Source organism: Euleptes europaea, chromosome 3 (assembly GCF_029931775.1).
Source record: "Euleptes europaea isolate rEulEur1 chromosome 3, rEulEur1.hap1, whole genome shotgun sequence".
Taxonomy (NCBI): Eukaryota; Metazoa; Chordata; class Lepidosauria; order Squamata; family Sphaerodactylidae; genus Euleptes; species Euleptes europaea.
The window spans coordinates 75,721,466-75,749,160 of NC_079314.1; the positions used below are offsets into that span (position 1 = coordinate 75,721,466).

The following is a 27,695-nucleotide window of genomic DNA, read 5'->3' on the forward strand; positions in this document are numbered from 1 at the left end:
GGGGTAGGACAATTGGGTTGGTAAATGGTGCATGAAGAAAGTGTTAAAACCTCCTTCCCTAGTGCTGCTTTCGTGATCAAATTAGCAATGCCACATGGCTACTTTGAAGTAGAAGAAGGTAGGGGCGCCTTATCAAAGAAATGCCAGTGTCACATCTAGTCATGTCTTCAGGAAATGTGCATGTTATCTGTCCATTTGTCCCCATCATCTTTGTCATTTGCAAGAAGATGTGTTAGCAGTTACTGTCGAGCCTTGGTTATCTGAAGGTGTGGCTGGCAAATGCAGTTGGATTCTTTGATAGCATTTCTGTATTGGCATTTGAATACGAGTTCTTCAAATATGAACAAAACTTAATCTTTAATGCCACATTTATGTGCAAGTCAATTTGGGAGGTATAATTACAGGATCTTTTCCCTCAATAGATAAAAATGACATATTTTCCTTTTTCTTGCAGTATTTTTTTTTGAAGACTGTGCATAGAAAATATGTTCAAAACTGGCAAACATTATGGGCATTCTGATATTAGGCAAATCCCAATAAGATTACAGCTTTAAATTCCTTTTGTTGAGGGAAAATGCGGTCCCATTTAAAAATCCTTTTTTCAGAAGCTGGAAATGCCTAGATTCTCTTACAACATTTTTAATTGTTCCTTAATGCTTCCTTAGCATCCAGTTATTTAGAGGTGGAAATGAATGCTTCACTTTAGAAATGATTTCCCTACAAAGAAGGATAATAACATTTTCTATTCCTTACATTCTTCATGTTGTGAGAAGACATTTATTCAGCATAGACAGCAAGATTTGAGAGCTATTATAAATCTGCTTTGATCCGCCTGCATGAGGGATAGTGATGAGAAGAAAGAAATCGTTTTCTAAATCTTACCTTACACAGAAGAGGAACGTTCCAGGGGGTACTTAAAGCTAATGCTGGGGCATCCTGTTTAGCTTAGGTTGTATCCTGAAACCCTTGACATTACAAAACAGAACAGAGGCTCAGGTCTTTCTGGTTTAATTCACCAGGCTGTTTGCTGCCATGGCAGCCAGCGGCATCCACTGCAGTAGCAGAGAACAGTCATAGATCTGGGCATGCAGGTTGAATACTAAAATGCAAGGAAGCTTTTTCAGAGCTTTGCTTCACTGGTTAATTTTGGCTTGTATTGAGCTCTGACGTGCCGGCTCCACTTGCATCTCTATCAGTCCGTCTGAAGTAAAGAACTGTGCTGAGGAATCGGTCATGATCTAGTGAGAGAGCGTGAGGGAAGCGCTGGAGGCGGTACTTGCACTTCAGTTTGGATTTCAGAACACCGCAGCTGTAGAAAGGGATGCAGGCCCATCACTCTGATGAGACCAATGATTGGATGAAGCGAGGGAAGCGTCTTTGGCTTTTAGGATTACTTCTGTGCTGGAGCAGAGTATTTGATCAACTCTCTTCCACGTGAAGGAGATGCAAGGAAGATGACTGTAAGTACTGCAGATTAACGGGACCGAAAAGAACTGGCTTAGCATCAAAAGCTGCATAAATTCAGACAAAATGACTGTGCCTGTCTAGTCATTTACAGCATGTGTACTGGATGCTTGCACTGTGATTTTCAGTACCAGTGGAGAAAAGTGCTGCATGGTGCCTAAACTGTATGCTGTAGAAAGGTTAGTTTCTGACACCGGCTGAAAGATCTGAATTTCTGTGCCTTGAGGAAATGTGAAATCTAGTTCGGAGCAAACCTTGGGTTAAAATTATGCAACGACCTGCTGAACTCTCAGTGTTCAGAGGCAAGGATGCAAGAAATGAGGGTGGTCGCCTTCAGAAGCAGAAGTCTTTGACCAATCTCACTCTTCTAAGCGAAGGGGAAAAGAGGCGATACTCCTGCCGGGAGAACTGGTTTGGCAATGCATCCAAGTCCAGCCAGGTTTCTCACCAGAGAGAGGGAGGACTTGGAAGCAGAGGCTCGCTTTCCAAAGCACTCTCCAAATCGGCACACTCCCTTTATCATGCCAGCAACAAGTCACCATGGGAAACAGGAGAGCCACCACCTGCCCGAAGCAGAAAGCCAAGTAGAAGGCTCACTGAGTACCCTGTGGATGAATCTGACCAAGGAGAAAGCAGCAAGTTGGGTGATGAAAATGTGCCCTTTAAGTCCAATTTCACCAGCCAGAACTGGGTGGAGGAGGAAGAAGGCTGCTTACGTGAAGGGACCGCACAGCTTGATGAGGACGTTATAATAACAATGCTGGGAGACTTAGAACAAGTGCTTTACAATGATATGATGGGTGAGTTCAGTTCTGTTTGACACGGGCAAATAGTTTCATGAGCACTGGCACATCTGCAGAGGAGGAGACTTTGGTGGCAGTAATATCAGAAGACCTAACTGCATTTGTGTTCCTTTTAACATAGTAGGGTTCTATCATCACATTTTTCTCTTATATTTAGAGACTGCATTGAATAACTTTCTTTCAAAATTTGGTTTGAAGGGTTCATTGGTGGCAGCGTTTTTCTCTTATTTGCCCCAGATCTCACCTTGGAACTCCTAGGAATGGGAGAATGTGAATTTACTTGTACAATTCCTCCCCATTTTTAATACTGGGATGCCACCCAGTTAGGCAATAGACTCTTCTAAGCTTGGAAAAGGGTGGTAGGGCAAATCTCATACCTGTTCTTTCTCATCACATAAGGCCTTATTCAGTGTGAAAGCTTACAGAGGCAGGTTGCTATAAATGCTGCTAATTTATTCACATATTTTTATTTTAGCGTTCATAACTTTCTACATCATTAATCTAAAATTAGGCAACTAGCAAACTTAACAAGGTTTGATTTTCTCAGGCAATACTGTGGCCTATTTTCTGCTCTAGCCTCTTAAACACTCCCTGAAGAAAGCTCATCCATAAATGCAGGCTTTGAAGGGAATTGTGAGTGTCAGTGCTTCACAGACTAGCTAGATCAGTGCAGGCAAGAAGGCATCGGTAGCCTACAGCCAAAGGAGCTTCAAAAATTTCTCTACCCCTGCTTCTACTTTTCATCTCCATTCACTTTAAAAGTGGGGTGGTTCAAAGTGTTGAATTGTGTGTGAGTAAATGTTTGGAAGTCTGTACCTGCAAACCCAAGTCCATCTCTCTTGCAGATTTCCCAGTGGTTTGTACTTGTGTTCAGAAGTGGAGCTAAAGTTGCCTATAGAAATAAGTTTGTGGATAATTTGAATAAACCCATGGACAAGAAACCACGGGCTTGGCAAACTTGGAAAGTTGGCATCTGTTCCCACCACTGATCAGTTAATTTGGAACATATCACTTTGGCTTCTGCTGTCCACACACCTATTTAGTGGAAGAACTGTGCGGTAGGGAGGGGTAGTTTACAGGTTAGATAACTTGTGGTGTGGCACAAAGCCATGTGTCAACCACTGTTTTAATCCCCCTCCAGTACTGAAGTAAAATACCAGTGAAAGGGAGAACAGTATATGTCTGTAGGATGTGTAAGGAAATGTTGTAGCAGCATGGCTGCTGATAGCCCCTCGTATCTCAGTATTTCCTGTGTAAAAATAATTTTTCACTGATCGTTCAGTATGGATTCTTTCAGCCATGTAGCACCAATAAACAAAAATGCCAAGCATGTTTCCACAGTAGTGTTCTGCAAGCCAGAGAAATGCAAAGGGAGCAGCAGATATTCACCACTTTTTTTTAGTGCCGTAAGCTCAAAATCTATTACACTTAGTGTTACATTTGTAACCCTATGAATGGTGTTTGTAATCTTTCCTTCATGGTTTCACATTTAGACAGATTTTGTGAACAAATAAATTTGTGCCTGTGCATTCATGTGTGTTTGAGATCACTGTACATGAGCATAGCATGGCATTCAGGTGGGTGATTTCATTATCTTAGATTGGTGGGGCTTCTTCATTCCAGAATGAAGAGGTTGAGGTTCTAGAGAAAGGCAGGGAGTGTCCCTGCCTCTCACTGCAGTATTTGGCATTTGTGAAGTAAGGGAAGTGCACGACCGGCTGGACTGCAAGGAGCAGAGCCACTCCTAGTTAAGCAGGAATGTCTAGTTCCCTCTGCCTTTCAGTACTTTATTTATTTAACTAGTTAGTTTTATATAAATCATTTATCACCTACCTTTCTAATTTGCGGAACTCAAGGCAGCTTACAATCTAAATAAAACAACAATTATTAAAAAAACACCCAAAGGCTACAATTTGAAATCTCCAGTTATGATTGCCAATAAATAGAAACTAATTTAGTCAAATGGAGTCTTAAATAAAACTGTTTTCAGCTGCCCCTGGAAGATAAAAAGTAAGGGGGCCAGACACATCTGTGGGGAGGTTGTCCAATAATCTTGGGGCTGCCACTGAAAAGGCCCTGTCTTGTGTATCCACCAGACTAATTCTTTGATTGGTGGGGCAGTCTGAAGAGCCTCTCCCCGTGATGTTAATTACGGGGCAGGAACACATGGGAGGAGATGGTCCTTCAGATACCCCAGTAGGGCTGTTGATTCGGTAAAAACTGAACCGAAATAATAGCAAATAAATGCCATTTTGGTAAATTTCTGGTTCGGGTTTACCAAATCAGCAAAATCCGGGAGGTTGGCAAAGCCAAATTTGCCATTCCTGAAAATTCAAGGAAAATAACAAGCACTGATGGCTACTGGAAACATCAATAAGACTTTTTATAATTCAGTCATAAAAATCAAACCTTATACAGTGAAACAGAAGCAAACAAAGTCCCGTGGTGAAAATAAATTCCGCCGGGTGAGGTCTCCCAGTTGCCAAGTTCCAGGTGAAGTCTGGAGATCCGTTCACTGGGGCAGCACTAGCGGCATGCCAGGCCGCAGATGAAAGGTACTGCAGGCAAAAGTAGTTGCAGATCGATGTTGGCTGTATGTAGCCAAAGAATTTTGAGCCAAAACTTGATTTTAAAGTATATTGTAACAAAAATTAGGGCTAAATTGCCCTTTACTTTGAGGAGAATTTCCTTAGAATATTTTAATTCCTGAAAATTCAGCTTTATCAGGAACGTATTTCCGTGGCTCCTGCGGGGGCATTTTTGCAGGTAGAGGTCCCAAATTTTCAGGGTAGCTGGAAGGGACCCTCCTTGCAAGAACCTCCATGAAGATTGGGTCAGGAGGTCCAAAGTTATGGGGTCTGGAATGGGTCGCCCCATCCTCCTCCATTGAAATGCATTGGCAAAGTGGCTGTGTTCAGAATCTTTAGTGTGATCTTTGCAATGTATCTTTGCAAAGTTCGCCCCATGCCTCCATAGAGATACATTGTATCTTTATGGAGGCAAGGGGCGAACTTTGCAAAGATATATTCCAAATATCACACTAAAGATTCTGAACACAGCCACTTTGCCATAGAGATACTGTACATTGTATCTTTATGGAGGCAAGGGGCGAACTTTGCAAAGATATATTGCAAAAATCATACTAAAGCTTCTGAACACAGCCACTTTGCCAATGCATTTCAAAGGAAGAGGATGGGGGCGACCCCTTCCAGATCCCATAACTCTGGACCCCCTGACCCAATCTTCACCAAACTTGGGGGTTCAGGCCAGAAGAGTCCCTTCCTGCTACCTTGAAAATATGGGACCACTACCTGCAAAAACGCCCCCCCAGGAGCCGTGGAAAGCAGTGAAATGGGTTTAATGGGTTTAAATGGCTACATTTTTCGGGAATCCTGAATTTAAAGCTGAATCCCCACCTTTACCAGTATAGGGGAATTCGGCATTTGGGTTCCCCCCCCCCCAAAAAAAAGGCCAATTCAACCCAAACCCAAATTTTCCCACATTTGTTTCCCCAACAGCCCTATACCCCAGTCCTAAGCCATGTAGGGCCTTTACAGACAAACCCAACACTTTGAATTGGCCTCTGGAGCTGATACGTAGCCAGGGTAATTGCAGTAGTATCAGGTTCAAATGCTTCAGTTAGTTGGCCCCTACCAGCAGTCTAGCCACTCTGTACTACTTGCAATTTCTAAACACTCTTCAAGGGTAGCCCCAACTAGAATGCATTGTAATAGTCCAGTCTAGATGTAATTAAGACATGGATCACTATGGCTAGACCAGACTGAATCAAGAACAGACACAGCTGACACACCAGCTGAAGCTGGGCAAAAGTATTCCAAGCCACAGCAGCCAGTCGATTTTTCTAAGGTGCGTCAAGCAGCACTTCTTAGCTGTTAACCTGGCTTTTTAAGGGGAGTATAATCTCATCCAAGACGGGAGATATCTCAAATCTCGGGCCACGCGTGCCCAGACAGTAGGGTTGCCAACCTCCAGGTGGTCTGTGAGGCTGTGAGAAAGAATAGTACAAGACTCTCAGCTTACAGTCTAACGTCCAGGTGGTGGCAGGAAATCTCCAGCTATTACAATTGATCTCCAGCCGATAGAGATTAGTTCATCTGGAGAAAATGGCCGCTTTGGCAATTGGACTCTATGGCATTGAACTCCCTCCCCTTCCCAAACTCCACCCTCCTCAGGCTCCACCCAAAAACCTCCCGCCGGTGGTGAAGAGGGACCTGGCAACCCTACCAAACAGCCACCTCCCCCTGTATCTTTCTGGGTGCAGCGAGGCCCAAGTGACCTTGCACGCCTAGCCAGCCACTTCCCCCATGCTTTCTGGCCCCAAGTGGCCTCGCATGCCCAGCCAGCCACCTTTCCCCATCCTTCTCAGGCCCAGCGAGGCCCAAGCGGCCTTGCATGCTAAGCCAACCACCTCCCCCCATCCCTTCTGGGTGCAGCAAGGCCCAAACGCCCCGCAAGCTCAGCCACCTACCCTCCCTGTTCCTCTTTGTCTTTTTCTCCCTCTCTCTCCCTCTCTTTCATTCTTTCTTTCTCGTTTTTTATCCCTGTTTCTTTCTCTCATTCTCTTCCTCTCTCTCTCTCTCTCTCTCTTTCTTTCTTTCATTCCCTCTTTCTCGTTTTCTCTCTTATCTGTTTCTATTTTCTGTTTCTCTCTCTTTCTCCCTTTCTCTTTCTTTCACTCTCTCTTTCTCCCTGTCTTTCTGGACTGGGGGAGGACTGCAGGCACGCTAGTCAAGCATGCCAGTCAAGCACGCCAGTCTGGATCCAGATCTGGGCTGGAGACCCACTGGAAGCTCGCCAGCCAAGGCAGCCACGCCCCCACAGTCCAGATCTGGGCTGGTGAGTCAGCTGTGGGCTCACCAGCCAAGACAGCCACCCCCCCAGTCTAAAATGTCTTTAAAAAATTAAAATATCATTAATTGACTTTGCCTGTGTCTTCTAAAAAGCTCGTATCTCCAGTACCTGGCATTACATTTTATGGTATTTATTTATTTATCTATCTATCTATCTATCTATCTATCTATCTATCTATCTATCTATCTATCTATCTATCTATCTATCTATCTATTTGGAACACATAGTTGGCCCGACCAAATGACTTTTATGTTATATTCGGCCCTCCTCACAAATGAGTTCAACACCCCTGCTAGGAACTCTGGGAAAGGTAGTCCCTATGGCATCCTAATACAGGGGGACCGTGCACTTTCCTCGGCCCTGATCTGGATGGCCCAGGCTAGCCTGATCTCGTCAGATCACAGAAGCTAAGCAGGGTCAGCCCTGGTTAGTATTTGGATGGAAGACCACCAAGGAATACCAGGGTTGCTGTGCAGAGGAAGGCACTGACAAACCACCTCTGTTAGTCTCTTGCAGTGAAAACCCCAAAAGGGGTTGCCATAAGTCGGACGCGACTTGAAGGCACTTTACACACACACATGCACTTTCCCCACCAACCTGCAATTGCCACAACCTGTGAAGAAATTGAGTTTTTAAAAATGTTCCAGAAAAAGGCAGGGAGAGTTGCTGCTGCTACTGTAGTTGGTGTTGTCTTAGGTAGGTAAGTGGGGTAGGGGTTAGAGGAAAAGGGAAGGAAGAAAGGTGGATTTCTGTTTTAGCTCAGATCCAAATGACTGGGGCTTGTATTCTGAATTTAATGGCAACGTCACTAATGTATATGCTTTCATTACTGTATGTGAGTTAGTTGAGGATGGTTCACATGCGTAATTTCTGACATGATGCTGTTATTTCACATGAGTCTATTCCCATGGACATTGTCCCTCCATATTAAAAATGTGCCATCTATGTGAAAACTTAGATTGAAGGGAAAACCTGAAGCTTTCTTTCTGACATGCTTGCTCTATATGTAGATGGAAATTTTCATTTTGTAGATTTCAGATAAGCATTCAGCCCCTTCTCATTGACAAGCATTAATATGAGCAACAATATCATTTTCATCATAGAAACGCCCAAGGATATGGCACTTTATTAATGCTTAACACGCTGAAGCAAATTAACTAATTACCCTAATGGCATTCTGTGGATGTTAATAATTCCATTTTTGGCCAGCAGCACACAAGTTCAGAGAGGAAGAATAAGATTCACATAATATCATGTATGGTCAGCAGGCATCCTAGGGAGAAAAAAACGGACAGTTACATCCATCTCTTCTTCTTCCTGTCTCTTGTACACTAGCTTCCTTTGTAGACTGGTTGCTGCTGTCTACTGTTGGGGATAGGAAACATGTTAGCGCTAGAGCTTCTCAAAATATGAGATGCTCAATGTTTTAGGCTCTTGATAAGTTATGTGGTTGCTCTCTATATTGTTTCCTTCTGCTTTTTGAAAGCTAGCTCAATGTTGTTACTTACTATGTTCTTAGTTGCAAGAGAAAGCAACTCCATTTTTTTCATTTGCATAGCGTTTCTGATCTAATTCTGAGGTTTCTTGGCATGTCAGCCATATTATAATACTGCTCATATGTTCTCTGCATTATTTTCTGCATTAATCAATGTATTGTTGTAAATTAGGATGGGAGGAGAGATTTTGGGACCTACAAGAGAATTTCAGTCCTTAACCATGTGACATACTCATGCTAGAACCACCGTAGCTTTTTCTTAGTTGCCTAAACATCCATAAATCAATTATTTTTCTCTTCTGCATAGTGAGAACTGTTCATTTAGTAATACAAGAAGTAACTTAATGTAGGGTCCAACAAAGTCATCCATAATGCATTTTTTTAAAATGTGCTGCATTTGGTGTTCCATTCTGAAACATTCCAATGATCCAGCTGAATTTCTATTATGTCTCTATGTATGCATGTGCTTGACTCACATTTGAATACATTTCATAAATCTTTGGTATCTATTTTAGTCCATACTTCCACAATGACAACACATATCTAAAGGCATATCTCCCCCCACCACCCAAAAAAACCCAGGCCACAAGGGGGGAAAAATGCACAGGCAATTCCAGTTCATGACATAGACATTTCTGACAGGGATGCGAAATTCTAGGGAAACTTTCTATTGAGGAGGAATTAAGAAGCATTCCTAATTAAATTCTTCTACTTGTCTAGATATATAGTGCCAGTTATATTCTATATACGTGTATATGAGGTCATGATCATTTTGAGGATTCCTGAGCATGACCACAAATAATGCAACTCTTGTGATAAGGTATCTTGAGCAAACATCTAAACAGTATTTGCATATATATGTGTGTTGTGAGTTATTGTCATTATTCATCCATAATATTGACAAACCATGATAATATTCCACAATATAAGAGCAGATATATACAAAAGATGTTGGATTGAAAGTCAACAAACATCGGTATTAGTTTCTTGTAAGCCATCCCTCTCAACCAAGTAGAGATAAGAAATGATTAGGGCTGTGCAAAAGAAAATTTTCCAGTAAATTTTGGGTTTGGGTTTATTGAACTCAATTTTTGGGGGGAAATCCGAAGTAAGCTGAATACCCATACTGGTAAATGGCTATTTCAGCTTTTTTTTGGGTTTCCCAAAAACATTCGGATCCATTATAGTATATATTGATATTTTTAGGAGGTCTGGGGGTTATTTTTCAAGGTAGAGTCACCAAACTTTACCATGCTTTTCTATGGAGGAGGGAGGTTCATGCAAGGAGAGTTCCTTGCAGCTACGCTGTGAATTTGGTGACTCTACCTCAAAAAATACCTTCCGCCGGGAGAATTTTAAAAATATTTACCTTTCATAGTCTGTAATGGCCACTTCTGTATCCAAGAATCATGGGGAAAGCTATGGGAATTGCACCAAATCCTGCAGGGCCCTGGTCTCATTAAAGAGAGAGTTCCACCAGGCCAGAGCTAGAGCCTAAAATCCTCTGGCTCTGGTTGAGGACAGCCGGATATATTTAATACTTAAATCTTGTGACTGGAGCTGTAAATGGACGAGACACATCTTTCTACAAATCTGAAAAGGTCCCCAGCTTTGCAGAAAAATGTGAAATCTTTAAAAAAAATACATTGGGTTTTTTTAAAAAACCTGACAATGATAAAAGGAGTGCCTGAAGCTTTGAGCAACAGATTCCCTCAATGGCTGTTGTTAGGCAGCCACAGTATTCCAGCCTTGGTTCTGTCAGTAAAAGGCAGGGGGAGGGATGAGATCCCTTTCCATTTGGCTTTTGAGGGAGGACTCACTGGGGCCAGGCCTGGTTAGGATTGGCAGCTCCAAATTGAGAAATTCCTGGAGATTTTGTGGTGAAGTTAGAGGAGGGCAGGGTTTGGGGAAGGGAGAGGCCTCAGCCAAATATAATGCCATAGATTCCACCTGCAGATGCAGTCATTTTGCAGGTGACAGAGATCAGTTCCTCTGGAGAAAAGGGCTGCTTTGGACGGTGGACTCTATGGCAGTATACCCTGCTGAGGTTGCTTCCCTCACCAAATCTCACCTCCCAAGGCTCCAACCTGATATCTCCAGGAATTTCCCAACCTGGAGCACAACCCTAAGGAGGAGCTGCTGTGTAGTTGGGAGATCTGTTGAGATTCCAGGAGATCTCCAGGTCCCACCTCTGCAACCCTAGAAGAAGAGAAGGAAGTAGGAAAAGAGGTTATGGGGGCTTTCAGGAAAGGGAAAGAGGAAATAGTGGAGGAAATGCAATGCCTCCCAAAAATCTTTGAACGTTCCTGTTTGTAGCTATTGAAATAAATAAATATGTATTGGGAAATGGTATATGAGGGCTAATCTTCAGAAGTAACAAAAAAAGGGATGAAGATTTTGTGAGAGATATGTTGAGAAAGTCACTTAAAGATATACTGAAATATATTGAGTATTCACAGTGGCTTTCTCTCATTCGTCTCCTTTCCCCTTCCTAAGGAGAGGACTTCAAGACAGAACAGAACATCATGCAGGATCCCTATGATCCTGCAATACAGTTTTTAAGATCAGATTGCAGTAAGGGATATAGAGGATGGGCAGAGAAGGGGTAGGAAAGGGAACACACAAGCCATTCCTGTCCTCATCCAACGTACAGTCCTTGGAGTTAGGTAACACATAATAGCAGTTAACCCACAGGATTTGTGTTTGCCTCAAGCTAGGTTTTATATATATGCAGCATGTTGATGTACTACTTCCATGACCCAATTAACAGTTAAAGAAATTTGCAAGCTGCAAATTAAATCTAATTGGCAGGACTTGAAACCAATGGAGTGTTTTAAAGTTAAGGTAACTAAGTATGTTTTATTGGCCCTGACCTTTGCCCTGCATAGATTTACAATAGGCTGCTTACAGCTGAAGCCACTCTTCTTGTGTTGTTTTAAACTGAAGGTGGTTGTATAGAGTCTAAGGGCACTTTCACACAGACCAAATAATGCACTTTCAATGCACTTTGAAGGTGGATTTTACTGTGTGAACTGTTAAAATCCACTTGCAAATGATCGTTAAAATGCACTGAAAGTGGATTGAAAGTGCATTATTTGGGCTGTGTAAAAGTGCCCTAAGTCTTGTATGTACCATTAGTTAACTTGTATCATTGAAATAATGAATTAGTGCTAGGGTTGCCAGGTCCCTCTTCACCACTGGCGGGAGGTTTTTGGGGTGGAGCCTGAGGAGGGCGGGGTTTGGGGAGGGGAGGGACTTCAATGCCATACAGTCCAATGGCCAAAGTGGCCATTTTCTCCAGGGGAACTGATCTCTGTTGGCTGGAGATCAGTTGTAATAGCAGGAGATCTCCATCTAGTACCTGGAGGTTGGCAACCTTAATCAGTGCTGATTCCTGGTTTTTGTGGGAGTCCTCATATAAGTATGTTTTTATGGTAGTCCTCAGTGTGTTCCTCACGAATATGAGGGAGTGTGTACCTCTCCCATGGTGTGCCACCACTTCTTTGCTGTTTTTTCTCCGTACCAGTGTCATCTTTCCATTTGCTATTCCACCCTCCCTCTCTGTTAATGTGAAATAACAGTGGGCTACATCCATAGTGAGAAAAGCAGAGTATAAGGGCAGTAGGTAGAGGAAATTAAACTACAGCTGATATGGCCAACCCTTCCAGAGCCAAGGAGAAGTGAGCAGAGATGCTAATACATAACATGACGGGAAATTCTGTCCTCTTTGCCATGACCATGTATTGTTAGAGGAGATATAGTAATGCAACTGTGTGTGAGTAGTGGCCCCATGCTGGGATGTGGGAGCCAGTAGCTTTATACCCTGTTTATACAACTATTAACATCTAACAATTGACACACACTTCTGACATTGGCCCTGTCATGAATATCATGCAAGTTTGAAAATGTAATTAGACTTAAGGCATTTTGAAAATGTAATTAGACTTAAGGAATTTTGTTGTTGTTCTTGTTCAGCTTTAAATTATACATGCAGTATACTGTTTATTTTATCTTTACTTGCAGGGGAAGATCCTGAAACAAGAAGAATGAGAACAGTAAAGAATATTGCAGACCTGAGACAGAACTTGGAAGAAACTATGTCCAGTCTTAGAGGGACTCAGATAAGCCACAGGTATAACTTGAAACTGTGATTGGTAGCCTGTAGTGTTGGTGGGGCATGTTGGCTATTTCCTTACTTAATGTAATAAGAATATTCATAAACTCAAGTAAAGTTTAAAATAGGACATGAGTTCTTCCATCACATGCTGCAAATAGTTGAGAAGAATGCATCCGATTTATTTTACTTCTAATGAAGTTCTGCACTGCAGCCACTAGGGGCACAGGGAAGGTAGAGCACAGTACCTCTGCTTTTGGTTTGCTGTGGTTTTCTGTGACGTTTAGGACTAGGAGACAAACATTTTCATATCCTGCTAATCCTATTAATGAAGCCAGCACTGGAGCAAGGCAAGACCAGCAAGCACAGCTCATTGCTGCAAAAGGGATTGCCAGGCTGCAGGCTCCAAACAAGGTTGTTGTTTCCAGCAGTCAGTTTCCCTCTACCTTTTCTTCCACCCAGCTCCATAATTTTGACTGCTGAGCCAGATCTTCCCTGTGAGTGTATTGTAGAAAATAAAACACCCATTCCTCTTTTCTTCTTTTGCACACTTTTCTCCTCCTTCATTTTGCTTTCTTACTTTCATGATATGCCTTTATTTCTACCCCCTTTAAAATTCCGTCAACCTTATTTGTCAGACTTGGGGTTCTTTCAAACAACTTCTGCAGTCAGTCATTTTAGCTGTTGATTGCTCATGGATTTTGTGTGTCAGGTAGGGCTGTTGAATTTTAAAAAAATCGGTATAGTTCGGATTTGGCTGAATTCGGCCCGTTTAGATTCAGGATATGCCGAAGTCCGAACTCCCCCACTTTGGTCCGTGCAATTGGGCGGGAATTCAAAGTTTGGGAAAAAATCCGGCCGAATAAAGCCATTAAAAACACAACCGCGCCTTTCCGCGGCTCTGGGGGGGCATTTTTGGGGTTAGAGGTCCCAAACTTTCAGCTGAGCTTCAAAGGACCCTTCTTGCCAGACCCCCCAAGTTTTGTAAAGATTGGGTCAGGGGGGGCTGAGATATGGGCCCCGAAAGGGGTCCCCCACCCTTAATGTGCATCTCTGAGCAGAGCTTGCCGCCCATGCACAAAGCTCCCAGCCCCGACAAACAGCTGATGAGAGCAAGGGCGGGGGAGGTGCTAAGAAGTTTGCAAAGCAACACAACTGCAAAGCAACACCTTTGCAAACATGCAAAGGGCGAGGCAGGTGCTAAGAAGTTTGCAAAGCAACACAAATGCAAAGCAACACCTTTGCAACCGTGCAAAGCATGGAAAGGGACAGAGGCAGCTAGCTATGCATAAGGAGCAGGAGGGGTGGAATTTCCCCTTTTGCATGGGACTCCAAATGCATTCTTTAAGTCACCATTTGAAAACCAGTTTTGAGCAAGCATCCAAATAGACCTAACCGCTCTTATGAATGAGGGAAAACCTGAAGACACACAACTGAAACCCCCCCTCAAACCAGGGAGAGAGAGACTCCAGGGGGAACACACACCCCAGGCAGAACCGGCAAAAGCCCCCTTTGGCTCCCCCACCCACCCACAGAAACTGCTCCCTCCCCCCACACACACACAGACTCTGCTTCCCCCCCCCCCACACACACACAGGAGAAAAATTATAGATTAAAGCCCCCATAGGGGTCTTACTGTGGCTGTCTTCTGTTCCATCAGGAGGGGCTGGGGAGAACTGGGTAATCCAAGACAATTCCATTTAGGCACGGGACGTTTTGCTCTGGAGATCCATACAGGATCAGCTGATCCATTCATCCCAATAGGGGAAAGGGGAAAGCCCATATCTCGGGACCTCTGACCCAATGTTTACAAAACTTGGGTGGTCTCTTAGGAAGGCTTGTCTGATGCTCCGCTCAAAGTTTGGGATCTGCACCCCCAAAAATGCACCCCCTGCAGCCACGGAAAGAGAAAAGGGGGGAGCCGATATTTCTGCCCCCACTGAACCCATCTTTACAAAACTTGGGTGGTATCTTAAGAATGATTGTCTGAAGCTATGCTGAAAGTTTGGGGGCTGTATCCCCAAAAAAGCGCCCCCTGCAGCCACGTAAATGGAAAAGAAGGGGAGGGAAAAGGGGTGGAGCCCATATCTCGAGACCCCCTGACCCAATGTTTACAAAACTTGGGGGGTATCTTAAGAAGGCTCGTCTGAAGCTCCACTGAATGTTTGGGGTCTGTACCCCCAAAAATGTGCCCCCTGCAGCTATGGAAAGAAAAAAGGGGTGGAGCCCATATCTTGGGACCCCCTGACCCAATGTTTACAAAACTCGGGGGGGTCTCTTAAGAAGGATTGTCTGAATCTCTGCTGAAAGTTTGGGGTCTGTACCCCAAAAAATATGCCCCCTGCAGCCACAGAAAGGAGCAAATGTGCACAACCACCCCCCCACCCACACACGAGGATTTCCCTCTCTCTCTCTCCCTCCGGCCGGGCCGCACATCAGCTGATTCCTCCAGTACTCAATCCTGACTGATTGGCCAGAAGAAGACCCAGCTTGGCCACCGATTGGCCGGGGAAGGAGAATCCTGCTTACTGACGGTTATGCTGCTTACTGCCGCCCCGAATTGGCCGGATTTATTTGTGAACTCCCGAACTCACTGAATTCGGCTCCCCGGTTGCCCGCCATTTTTGAGTTCGGTTCGTTCCGAACTAAAAACCACCGAATCAGGGGGAATTCGGCTGTTTTTCAGTTCGTGCCGAACCGAATCAACAGCCCTAGTGTCAGGTATTTTTTTTTAAAGTCTTTTCAAACATCGCCACTTATGTCCTGTTTGCAAAGTACGGTCTAAGCTGGCATTTGTTTTTGTTTTTTTTAACTCCTTTCTTTTGTTTTCAGGTGCTCTTTGCTCTTCCTTAGTGGCTATAGTGTGGTGTTTGAATTGTCAGCGATGCTTCTGAAAGCATCGCTTTTTCTTTCCCTGCCTACTTTGCAGTACATTTTACTTTGAGCTTTCCCTTGAATGCTCTAATTTTTGCACTATGTCACTAGATCAATAGAACAATTCAGTTCTATACTGAAAGCATTCAGATGCTTGCAACCGTCAAGCTACATAGAAGCAAGAGTTAAAAAGAAGCTCACTGAGCAGTGGGTGCACTGATTGATGTTACAGTAGTTGCTAACCAGAGGTGTTTGTAGCAAATGACTTGATGTTCATCTATCCATCTGTGTAGCTTGAAAGCTGCAAGCATCTGAATGCTGAACATATAGCAGTGAATTGCTATATTGGTCTAGTGCTATAGCGCAAAATGTGCTGTGAGAAAGGGCAGGGAAGAAAAGCTACGCAGTTTGAAATGGGCAGAATGCTTCCGACATGGCTAATAAACTAGGGTTGCCAACCTCCAGGTACTAGCTGGAGATCTCCCACTATTTCAACTGATCTCCAGCCGATAGAGATCAGTTCACCTGAAGAAAATGGCTGCTTTGGCAATTGGACGCTATAGCATCGAAGTCCCTCCCCTCCCTAAAGCCAGCCCTCCTCAGGCGCCACCCCAAAAATTTCCAGGTATTTCCCAACCCAGAGTTGACAAACAGATTTAAATATGCTGTCTGAAACCTCTATCCCCATGTTACTTTACAAGGAATCATGCCAGCAACAGTAACAACTGGTTTAAAACTGCAATGTGAAAAAGGCCCTTTGTCTCAACTCCTTTTCATCCCTGGTTGGCAACTTAGAATGTACTTAACAATAGTATAGCAACAAATCCCTTGTTAATATTATGAACGGAACTGGGAGAAGGAAGTTAATATTTCCCCATGATCTGTCAAACTAGTAAAAGGATACTCCCCCCCCACACACACCCACACACATGCATGATAATGGAATGTTACTCTGTTTTAGCAGTTACACATATGGAGTAGAAGTTAGAACTCCTTCTGCCCCCTTAATTAGATTTAATTACATTTTAATCACTGTTTAGGCAGTGGAGGTGGTTGTATCAGTGGGACATCTAATATCGCTTTGTAAATGCTGCTTTGCTCTTGCAAAATTGAGCTTCAGGTTATATAACAAATGGCATAATCTGAAAACAACATGTCAGCAAAATCAATCCAAATGATTCCAGTACTTCTCATCCAGCACCACTACATAATTAATTTGCCCCAGTTTTTGTGAAAGGTAAAGGTACAACAGTAAACTAAAATAGATTTCGTACTGATTTACATACTAAAGGTTTATAGTGTTAGGAAGTTTTTGTGAACTACAGCCCACTTCATCAGATGTGTCATATGAAGGCACACATATGCATGTGTGTACAAATATAAAATTACAAAATTAGACACATGGTTTGTATCAGGGGCATGGGGCGGCCAGGTAGAATCTTTGTCCTTGGGCCCATAGTGGCTCTTGGCAACCCTGCATATTTTCCCTTTTCTTGTGGATGAGGTTGACTTCTTGAAATAAAGCAGCATTCTTTTGCAATGTCTGAAAGAAGGCTGTAATGCCGTTTCTGTACAACATGTTGTGGACTTCTATTTATTTATTTATTTATTTATTTATTTATTTATTATGTATTTGGCAAATTTCTATGCTACCTCTCTAGACAGCCCAAGAGAGTATCTTCCCTATGCTTGAGATTTCTTATTCCTTTTTAAATATAAGTCTTCTTTTACACACCATTCTGGGGTGTAATTTGACATCATTTGTTTACAGAGCTTATCTTGCTGATTTTATTATAGTATTAGAGATTGCTAATCCCACAGTGTCATTTTGTGCAAGGATCTTCTTCTGTGATCTCATAGACCCTACCGTCATTTGAATGCACATTCCCCCCAAACATCTCCGTTAACAATGTAATGGCATAACACAGTTACAAAATAATTCGCAATTACATCACAGTCCAAGAGCCAAAGGCAAAGAAGTTGTCTCAAATGCCACCATTCATTTGGCTGATTTTTAAAACTGCCATTTGAAGCATGGGTTCTGAGATTCTCATTCCCTACTCATTCCCCATTTCCCCCCTCAATTTCTCCATTATATTTAATGACATATTTGGAAATATGGAAAGCAACTATAGAAAAGATAATAAATATCTATTTTGTGAAAGTGTAACAGATCTTGAATCAGAAAGGCCATCCTGTCAAAAAATGCACGTCAGACTAGTCTAAACATCAAGCTCATTTTCATGAGACTTTTTGTCTCAATGTGTGATTTTCTCAATTTTTTTCTATATTCAGAGGTAGAGAAAGCACAGTTCATCAGTTTTTGTTTTGCTTGACAGCACATTGGAGACAACATTTGACAGCACTGTGACAACTGAAGTGAATGGGCGAAGCATTCCAGGCTTGACAAGCCGATCCTCTCCAGTAACCTGGAGACTTGGACAGGCTAGTCCTCGTCTCCAGGCAGGCGACGCTCCTTCCCTGGGTGGAGGTTACCCTCGCAGTGGTGCTAGTCGCTTCATACATACCGACCCATCTCGATTCATGTACACCACACCTCTTCGCCGTGCAGCTGTTTCTCGCCTGGGGAATATATCCCAGATAGACATGAGTGAAAAAGGAAGTAGTGATCTGGACATATCCTCTGATGTTGATGTTGGAGGGTACATGAGCGATGGAGACATTCTTGGGAAGAGCCTCCGAACCGATGACATTAACAGTGGGTAAGTTTTTAATCTACCAGATCCAATGCCCAATGGAGATAGATTCTCTGGACTTTGTCAAGTCTGTTCTACTTCATAATTGCACTGCCAACATGAACACTAATGCAAAATATGGTTGATGACATCAGCAAGACTGCTCCAAGGTGCATATTTTACATTCTGGCAATAGTTTTAACTGTTGATTTAAGAACCATAAAAAACAAAATGAATGTTCTCTGTTGAAAGCAAAACAAGAACGCATAAACAATATTTACTAGGTGACTCTCTAGCAACAGGAGCACTGTTCTCTTGAAAACCCACTGAAATCTAACTGAGACTTTTCTAGAAAGCCTTGTAATGCTTTAAAGGAAATTCTGTGGTCTTTAAATTACAATTATTAACATATGTGGAGCAATTTTTAGTCTAATTCCATATATTTATTTAGGGATTTTATTTTGTTAGTTTATGACAAATCCTTAGGCCACCAGATTAGAATGGGTTGGAAATGGCAGTAAATAGACCTTCTTGTTGTTCCTATTGCCGCTCTGTCCCTCACAGGGAAAGCTGTGGCTCACTGGTAATGCAAAAGCTGAAGGTACCACATACAATCTCTGATATCTCCAGTTAAAGGACCTTGGGTAACAAGTGATGGGAAAGAAGTTTGTCTATATGAGATAGCTGCTGCCAGTCAGAGTAGACAATTACTGAGCTGACTCAGTAAGGCAACTTTATGTGTTCATATATTTATCTTCATATATATTCTGTGCCAGTCCTGTATTGCGGAGTGCTGCATACATTTGTTTGTTTGTTTAAAATATTTATTAGCCATCTTTCTACCTGGAGGGACTCAAGGTGACTTACATGTCAATAAAAATTAAAACAACAACAACACCTGAAACACCACAATTTAAAATCTCAGTCAAATACAGTCTTAAATAAAACAACCTCCTACTGCCTCTTGAAGGTTGAAAGTGAGGGGGGCAGGCATACCTCCCTGATGAGATTATTTTATAATTGTCGGGCTACCACCAAAAAGGCCCTCTCTTGTGTGCTCTTTGTTTGGTGGGACAGTCAGGAGGGCTTCTCGCTATGATCTTAATTACCAGGCAGGAATATATAGGAGAAAATGACCCTTCAGACACCCCAGTTCCAAGCCATGTAGGTATCTAAAGGACAAAAAAAAATCCACTTTGGACTGGCTTTGGGGCTGATCGGTAGCCAGTGTAATTACTATAGTATTGTGGTAATATGCTCCCAGTCGCTGCTCCCATCCAGCAATCTAGTTGCAGCATTATGTGCTAGCTGCAGCTTCCAAACACTCTTCAAGGGTAGCCCCAAGTAGAGGGTATTGCAGTAGTCCAGTCTAGATGTAACGAAGGCATGGATCGCTATGGCTAGATCAGACTAAAGCAGGAATGGCCTCTGGTGATGCACCAGCCGAAACTGGACAAAAACACTCTGAACCACAGCAGTCGCCTGATTTTTCTAAGATGACTGGCATGTCAAGCAGCACTCCCAAGCAGCGAACCTAGATTTTCAAGGGGAGTATAATCCCATCCAAGACACAGAGATCTCAAATCCCATGACTGCCTTTCTAGTAGCCCTGAGAACCTCTGTCTTGTCAGGATTAAGTTTAAGCTTGTTCACCCTCATCCAGTCCATTACTGACTCCAAGCACCATTTCAGAACATCAATAACATCATTGGAATTAGGAGGAAAAGAAAGGTAAAGATGGGTATTATTTTCATATTGGTGACACCGTAGCCCATAACTCCTGAAGACCTCTCCTAGTGGCTTCATGTAGATATTAAACAACACAGGGAATTAAATTGAACCCTGTGGAAACCCAAAGGTCAATGGCAGAGCAGGAATCCCCAACACTACTTTCTGAGACTCCCCTCCTCCAGATATTTGTGTGTGTGTTAAATGCCTTCAAGTCGCTTCTGACTTACAGTGATTCTACAAATTAATGTCATCCAAAATATCCTATTGTTAACAGCCTTGCTCAGATTGAGGGCTGTGGCTTCCTTTATTGAGTTGATCCATCTCATCCTGGGTCTTCCTCTTCTGCCTTCAGCTTTTCCTACCATTACTGTCTTTTCCAGTGACTCTTGTCTTCTCATAATGTGACTAAAGTACAATAGCCTCAGTTTAGTTGTTTGAGCTTCTTGAGAAAGTTCAGGCTTTATTTAATCTAGAACCCACCAATTTATCTTTTAGGTGGTGCACTGTATTCATAAAACTCCCTTCCAACACCACATTTCAAAGGAATCAACTTTCTTCCTGTCAGCTTTCTTCATTGTCCAATTTCCACATCCATATATAATAATGGGGAATACTATGGCTTGAATTAACTTGATCTTGGTTGCCAGCAACACATCCTTACACTTAAGAATCTTTTCTGGCTCTTTCATGGCTGCCCTTCCCAATCTCAATCTCCTGATTTCTTGGTTGCAGATTCCCTTTTGGTTGAGCCAAGGACAGAAAATCTTGAACAATTTCAATTTCTTCATTGTCAGCGTTAAAGTTATGTAACTAACCTGTAGTAATTACTTTCTTCTTTTTGATGTTCAGCTGCAATCCTGCTTTATCACTTTCTGTTTTAACCTTCATCAGAATTTGTTTCTGCCAGCAACACGGTGTTATCTGCACATCTCAAATTATTAATGTTCCTTCCACCGATTTTCACTCTTCCTTCATCTAAATCTAATCCAGCTTTCTTTATGTGTCCTGTATACAGATTGATCATTGAATAGACAGGGAGATAAAATACTTGTCTAACACCTTTGCCAATTGGAAACCATTCTATTTCTCCATATTCTGTCCTAACAGTAGCCTCTTGTCCATAGTATAGGTTGTACATCAAAACAAATGGATGTTGTGGCACATCCATCTTTTTTTAAATCAACCATAGCTTTTCATGATACACACACTCAAAAGCTTAGCTGTAATCTATGAAACACAAGCTGATTTTCTTCTGAAATTCTCCCTGGTGGACTTCCATACACAGATGAAAGACTGTATTTGGCTTGATGGATTATAAACTGTGGCTTGGTTTAAATCTTCTGCTTTTAAATTAGTGATTGATTTGCTGCTGATTTCCACAGAGGCCAAAATAGACTTATAGTGATGTTAACACATGAGAATAGTGCAAATTTAAATCTTTTATCATATACAGCAAACTTTTTTTTTTGGCTGTATCTATCATTTCTTCTCCCCCTGTCAATTCACAGATGGCAGACTGGTTTCATAGGGGGCAGACAAAACCCTTTTCTGACAGGCATGAATTTTCTATACCCGCCTGTCATGCACAAGCTATCATAGATACAAGTATCAAGCTTTTGCAGTGTCTCAATTGTGTTTGTCACAGCTGTCCACAGGAACACTCTTGAAAATGGGAAGGTATTGTTAGGAGCTACTTTTTTGTGCTATTTGATCTTTTTTCAGGATTTGATGGTATAATGAAGTACTTGCAGTTTAAGCACAAAGGATTTCTTTGGGTTAGTTCAGCACTCAGCAGCCACATAGACACTATTAAAAATATCAGCACAGAAGAATTATTCACAGCTTTTCTGGTTAGACTGAATCCAGGTCTGTTCTTGGAGACAGCAGTCACCAACCCCATGATTGTTCTTGTTTAGGGCTGTTGAAATAAAAAAAATTCGGTATAGTTTGGATTCGGCCAGATTTGGCAAAAAGACAAATTCCATACTGGCCATAATTAGACGAGGAATAGAGAAAAAAACTGCTGATATCATACTGCCCTTGTACAAATCTATGGTGAGACCACACTTGGAATACTGTGTACAGTTCTGGTCACCACACCTAAAAAAGGATATTACAGAGCTTGAGAAGGTACAGAAAAGAGCAACCAAAATGATTAAGGGACTAGAGCAGCTGTCCTATGGTGGCTAAGGGGAGACATGCTAGAGGTCTATAAAATTATGCATGGTTTGGAGAGAGAGGACAGGGAGATGTTTTTCTCCCTCTCCCATAATACTAGAACACGGGGTCATCTGCTAAAGCTGGAGAGCGAGAGATTCTAAACAGATAAAAAGAAATATTTTTTCACACAACGCATAGTTAAATTGTGGAACTCCCTGCCCCAGGATGTGTTGATGGCTGCCAGCTTGGAGGGCTTTAAGAGGGGAGTGGACATATTCATGGAGGAGAGGGGTATTCATGGTTATTAGTTAGAATGGATACTGGTCATGCTGCATACCTATTCTCTCTAGTATCAGAGGAGCATGCCTATTATTTTGGGTGCAGTGGAACACAGGCCGGATGGTGCTGCTGCAGTCGTCTTGTTTGTGGCTTCCTAAAGGCACCTGGTTGGCCACTGTGTGAACAGACTGCTGGACTTGATGGGCCTTGGTCTGATCCAGCAGGGCCTTTCTTATGTTCTTATGTTCTTATTCACCTGTGAGTAATTGCTTCCCCTGCAGTCTATAAATAGAATCAGCAAAAATTGAACAGTTGCCAACATACAAATGCCATTTCTAGCTTTCAGGTCATGTGTTAGCCTTAACTGTTTCAATACAAGCTGTTGCTCATATTACTTACAGCACTACTTATTACATGTATATAATTAGCTGTGTAGTATAGTATCTATATTCTAATAGAGAAGTCAGACAAATCTTTGGATACTTAAATCTGGTGACAGGAGCTGTGAATCTACAGATCTGAAAAGGGCCCCAGTTTGTAGAAAAATGGGAAATCTAAAAATAAAAATTGGGGTGGGGGGGTTTAAAAAACCCAAAAATGATAAAAAGAGTGCCTGTAGTTTTAAGCAATGGATTGTCTCAGTGGCTGTTGCTATGCAACCACAGCATTCCAAAGCTTTGGTCTGTCAGTAAAAGCAAGGGGGGGGGAGATTTTGTGGTAGAGTCTGAGGAGGGCAGGGTTTGGGGAGGGGAGAGCTCTTAATATGATATAATGCCATAGAATACACCCTCCAAAGCAGTTATTTTCTCCAGTTGGGCAGATTTCTATCATCTGGAGTTCAGTTGTAATTCCAGGAGATCTCCAGGTCCCACCTGGAGATTGGCAACCCTAGGCCTGGAAGCAACCTCTTGGTGACTTGATACCAGCCACGTTGCATGACTCAACTAGGCCTTGTTACTGTTCACCAGCAGCCACCCTGTGAAGGCCAGTGTGGTGTAGCGGCTAGAGCTTTGGAATAGGGTCTGGGAGACCCAGGTTCAAATCCCAATCTTCCTGTGGAAGCTCACTAGGTGCTTTTGGGCCAGTCATATACTTTCAGCCTATACTACCTCATAGGGTTGTTGTGAGGATAAAAAGGAAAAGAGAATACTTTGTTGCTTTGGTATACACTAAAGAATGGTGGGGTATGAATGAAGTAAGTACATAATAAATATAACTGTTTGAATTTGTTCATATAAACTTTGTGGATTTTTTGGCTGCTCAACCTGGCTTTTGCCTTTGAGTTCCACACATGTTCATTTTATAAATACTGTCTTACACATATTAAGCTTTAAAGGGGAGTAGTAATCCTTGGGTTGACATGCTGAGTTCCAGTACAAAAGGGGCAAAATCGCAACAGTGCTTTACTATTTGCATGATTTTCACGGCTGACATAGCATAGTGAAAAGAATGAAGACATTATCCTTATTATAATTTTAAATCCTTAGTATGATTCAAACCAGGGTTGAAACGTGTTTAAAAAGAGAGGACAAGAAACATAACCTAAGATACAAATCAATATGGATTTTTATCCCCCACAATATCATAGTATATTTTGTAATTTGAAAGAACATCAAAGGTCATTATGTTTAAAAAGGTGTTGTTTAAAAAACCGCCTCTCCTGATACACCCCACAAAGCGCATTATGCTCAGCTAGTAATAACCTACTGGTGGTCTCTGGCTCAAGAAATGTCCGGCTGTCCTCAACTAGAGCCAGAGGTTTCTCAGCTCTGGCCCCAGGAACTCTCCATCAAGTGAGAACCGGGCCCTGCAGGACCTGGCTCAATTCCACAAGGCCTGCAAGACTGAGATGTTCCTCCAGATCTATGGCTGAGGCCGCGAGGGTTACATCTTAGCTGGCCTCCCTACCCCTACCCTTACTTCTATTTCCTCAGTTGGTGTTGGTATTTTTGGCTCTGCCTCCCCCTCCTCCCCTTTTGACTGGTTATCCCCATCATTGTATTTAATGTTAAGGGTGCCAATTGGAATTTTAAAATTAATAAGATTTTCAGTTATAGTTATATATTATACAGTGTGTATTTTAACTGATTGTATTATTTTGGTTGTTAGCTGCCCTGAGCCTGACTATAGTCAGGAAAGGGTGGGATAGAAATCTAATATAAAAAAAATAAAAATAAAAGTGCAAGCACTGGGTCATTAATGACCCATGGGGTGATGTCACATCACGACATTTACTAGGCAGACTGTGTTTACAGGATAGTTTGCCATTTCCTTCCCCAGTCGCCTACACTTACCCTCAGCAAGCTGGGTACTCCTTTTACTAACCTTGGAAGGATGAAAGACTGAGTCAACCTTGAGCCGGCTACCTGAAACCAACTTCTGTCGAGATCGAACTCAGGTCATGAGCAGATCTTTGACTGCAGTACTGCAGCTTACCATTCTGTGCCATGGGGCTCCTTATAGTGTAGTTTAGAGAATGAAAAAAGAACCAGAATTTACCTGATTTGGTTGTTATCTTTTCCATGAACTCACTAAGCAACCTGACGTAATAGCCCCCATCTGCAATATGGGGATAATAATACTATTGCACAGTAAGGGCCAGGAGGAAAGGCGGCATGGTATAGCCCAAATCATCAGATCTTGGAAGCTAAACAGGGTCTGTACTTGGAAGGGAGACCACCAAGGAAGACTCTGCAGAGGAATGCAATGGCAGAATCTCTGCATCTCATTTCCCTTGAAAGCCTCTTGCTGGGGTCACCATAAGATGGTTGCGACAGTGGCACTTATGTACATTCCTTGGGACCAATTGAAAGGATTACTGAGATATTTTGTGTGAAGCTTTTTGAACACTCTTTGAATGCTAAGAATAATTAAATCCATACTCTCCTATAGACTATGTTGTCAATTGTAGTGTCTTAATTAGGGCCTTAATTAGTTATTACTACCTAGAAAAGAGATCTTGGGGTAACGGTGAACAGTTTACTGAAAATTTCTCTTCATAGGCAGTAACAGTGAGAAAGGCAGCTTTAGTGTTGTTAATAATTAGGAAAGTGGTTGGAAAGAAATCTGCCTGGGAAGTCATCTGGTGGGTCTCTGCTAAGAGAATCATCCTGTAGTAAAATGTAAGGAGGTTTAGCAAGGAGGAACCTGAGCCGTACATATATTATAGCTCAAGGCATGGAGCCAGCGTGGCCTCACCCATGAATTCAGGGATGTGCAAAGGAGAGGAAGTCTGACTCTTCTGCATTCCACCAATTGGGTTTGGAATGGGGTTTGGCTTGTGGGCATCACCTATCCCCTTTGATCAGTGTAAGTAAATAATTGAATAAACTTGGCCCATTTTATCTCCCAACTATGGTGTCTCTTTATTCTGCATCAGTAGACAAAGGTTGCTTATGCATGGGAGTTTTACCTGAGGTTCATTGCTCACTGGACCCACACTTTCCTGTTGGAAATCTATGCACCAGCAGTCTCCAAGCTCGAATCAAGAAGCATTTGAGTCCCCGCCCCTTGAAATGTTGCTTTGTAATTGGCTGTAGTGAGAGAACCCCCCCCCCCCGAAACTCAATTGCCACCTAAAAAGCATTTTAAGAACAAAAACAAAAACCAGAGCTATAGGAAAGAAGCGGAGGGGGGGGGAGCCGAAGCCTCATTTTTAAAAGCCTTTTTTTCTGCTCAGAAAGAACTCAGAGGAAGCAGGAAGCATGTGAATCCCCGCGCCATGACACTCTGCTTTGTAATTGGCTGTACTGCGTGCTGTGAGAGAAACCAAGCTTCCGTGTCCCGTGCTTTCCGTGCTTTGCCTTATGGATGGGGATTTCACCTGGGCTGAGCTCAGGGGAGATGGAAGAATTGGGTTAATAGAGGAAAAGGAAGTCCTGGGATTTGTGAGGGCTAGCAGCAATGTCATCTTTAATGGATGGAAAACTCATGCATAACTCCAAGGAACAACTGAGACAGACTGGGGGCGAATGTGAGTGGAAGTACCCATGCATGACCGAAGATGTGTTTCTGTTACTGCCCACAAACTATGAAACTACCTTCCCTGGAAGGGAGTTGGTGCCATCTATGTTACACTGGTTACAAAGGGTAGATCCTGGTACTCTGGAGTTTGCTGATCCTTGCTGTAAGATGTTGCATACATCTGTGCAGCCCATGAAAATGTTCATTATGTTATTGTTAAACTATGTGATTAATAATTTCGGAAAAATAATAAAAAAAATATTTTAAAAAAGAAAAGAAAATGTTCAAAGCAATGTGAGACTTTCAAGATTTACACTGATATTTTTCTTGGCTGTTTTTCCTTTGACATATACTGATCCACAGCAGTATTTTTATTGCTTCACTAAAAATGTATTAATTAGTTTATCAACTTTAAGAATAAATTAAGTTGTCTTTTTTGACATCTCCTATGAGAATTACTCAGTAAACAGTAGTGAGCCCCAGTGCTCTTGGCTAGAACATTTTTAAATCCAGTTTCTGAGGATTTTTAAAGTAAGAGAAGAATGAATTATAAGCAGTGAAAATTCATGCTTCATTCAGGCATGTCAAGTCTTATCTCTCTTTCCTCTTTCGTTCCCACTTTAATTAGTTTAAACACTTGGGGATGGAATTCAACAGTAATTAGGAATTAATATGAGGCAGCCCTGCTTCATGTGTTTGAGACTTTCCACTAACACATTTACTCATACAAGAATTAAGATACTTGGAAGTATGGAAGATTTTCTCCTCCATTTTATTTAGATTCTACAGAGACAGAGAATGCAATCCAAACTTTTTTATTCTCTGCAAAATGCATCCCAAAATATGAATTTGTTTTAAAAGACCATAATTTCACTTTTAAAAAATCCCACTGAGGTCAAATATATGTGATCATTTTTCCATTAAGTCCTCCCCAAATGGAACCCATGGAAAAGGTTGTGTCTGAATACACATGGTTGAACTTCAGAGGTCATTATATTGGTTGAGAAGGAGATGTGGAGGCTAGGTTGAATGAATATCATTTGTTCTGTTTTGACTGACTATTGAATACATTTTTATTTTCCTTCTTCCAAGAAGCTCAGGTTCATGGGTTCCTCCCCCTTAACCAAAACTACCTGACAAGATTGTTTTGAGGATGCCTGCGACATAGCTTCTCTTAAAAGAGAGTAACCTAGCCCAAGGTCAAACTAGGAACTTCATGGCATAGTCACATCTTCCTGGGTCTC

At 42.2% G+C, this 27,695-nt stretch overlaps 1 protein-coding gene across 1 annotated transcript in view; it reads left to right on the forward strand.

Moving 5' to 3' along the window:
• The window catches only part of NAV3 (neuron navigator 3), a 406,649-nt gene that overhangs the window by 252,266 nt on the left and 126,688 nt on the right, over positions 1–27,695 (forward strand). Inside the window, exons 10-11 of the mRNA XM_056847749.1 lie at positions 12,658–12,766; positions 17,962–18,345. Coding sequence (XP_056703727.1) covers positions 12,658–12,766; positions 17,962–18,345 — 493 coding nt within the window. The remainder of the gene's footprint in view (positions 1–12,657; positions 12,767–17,961; positions 18,346–27,695) is intronic.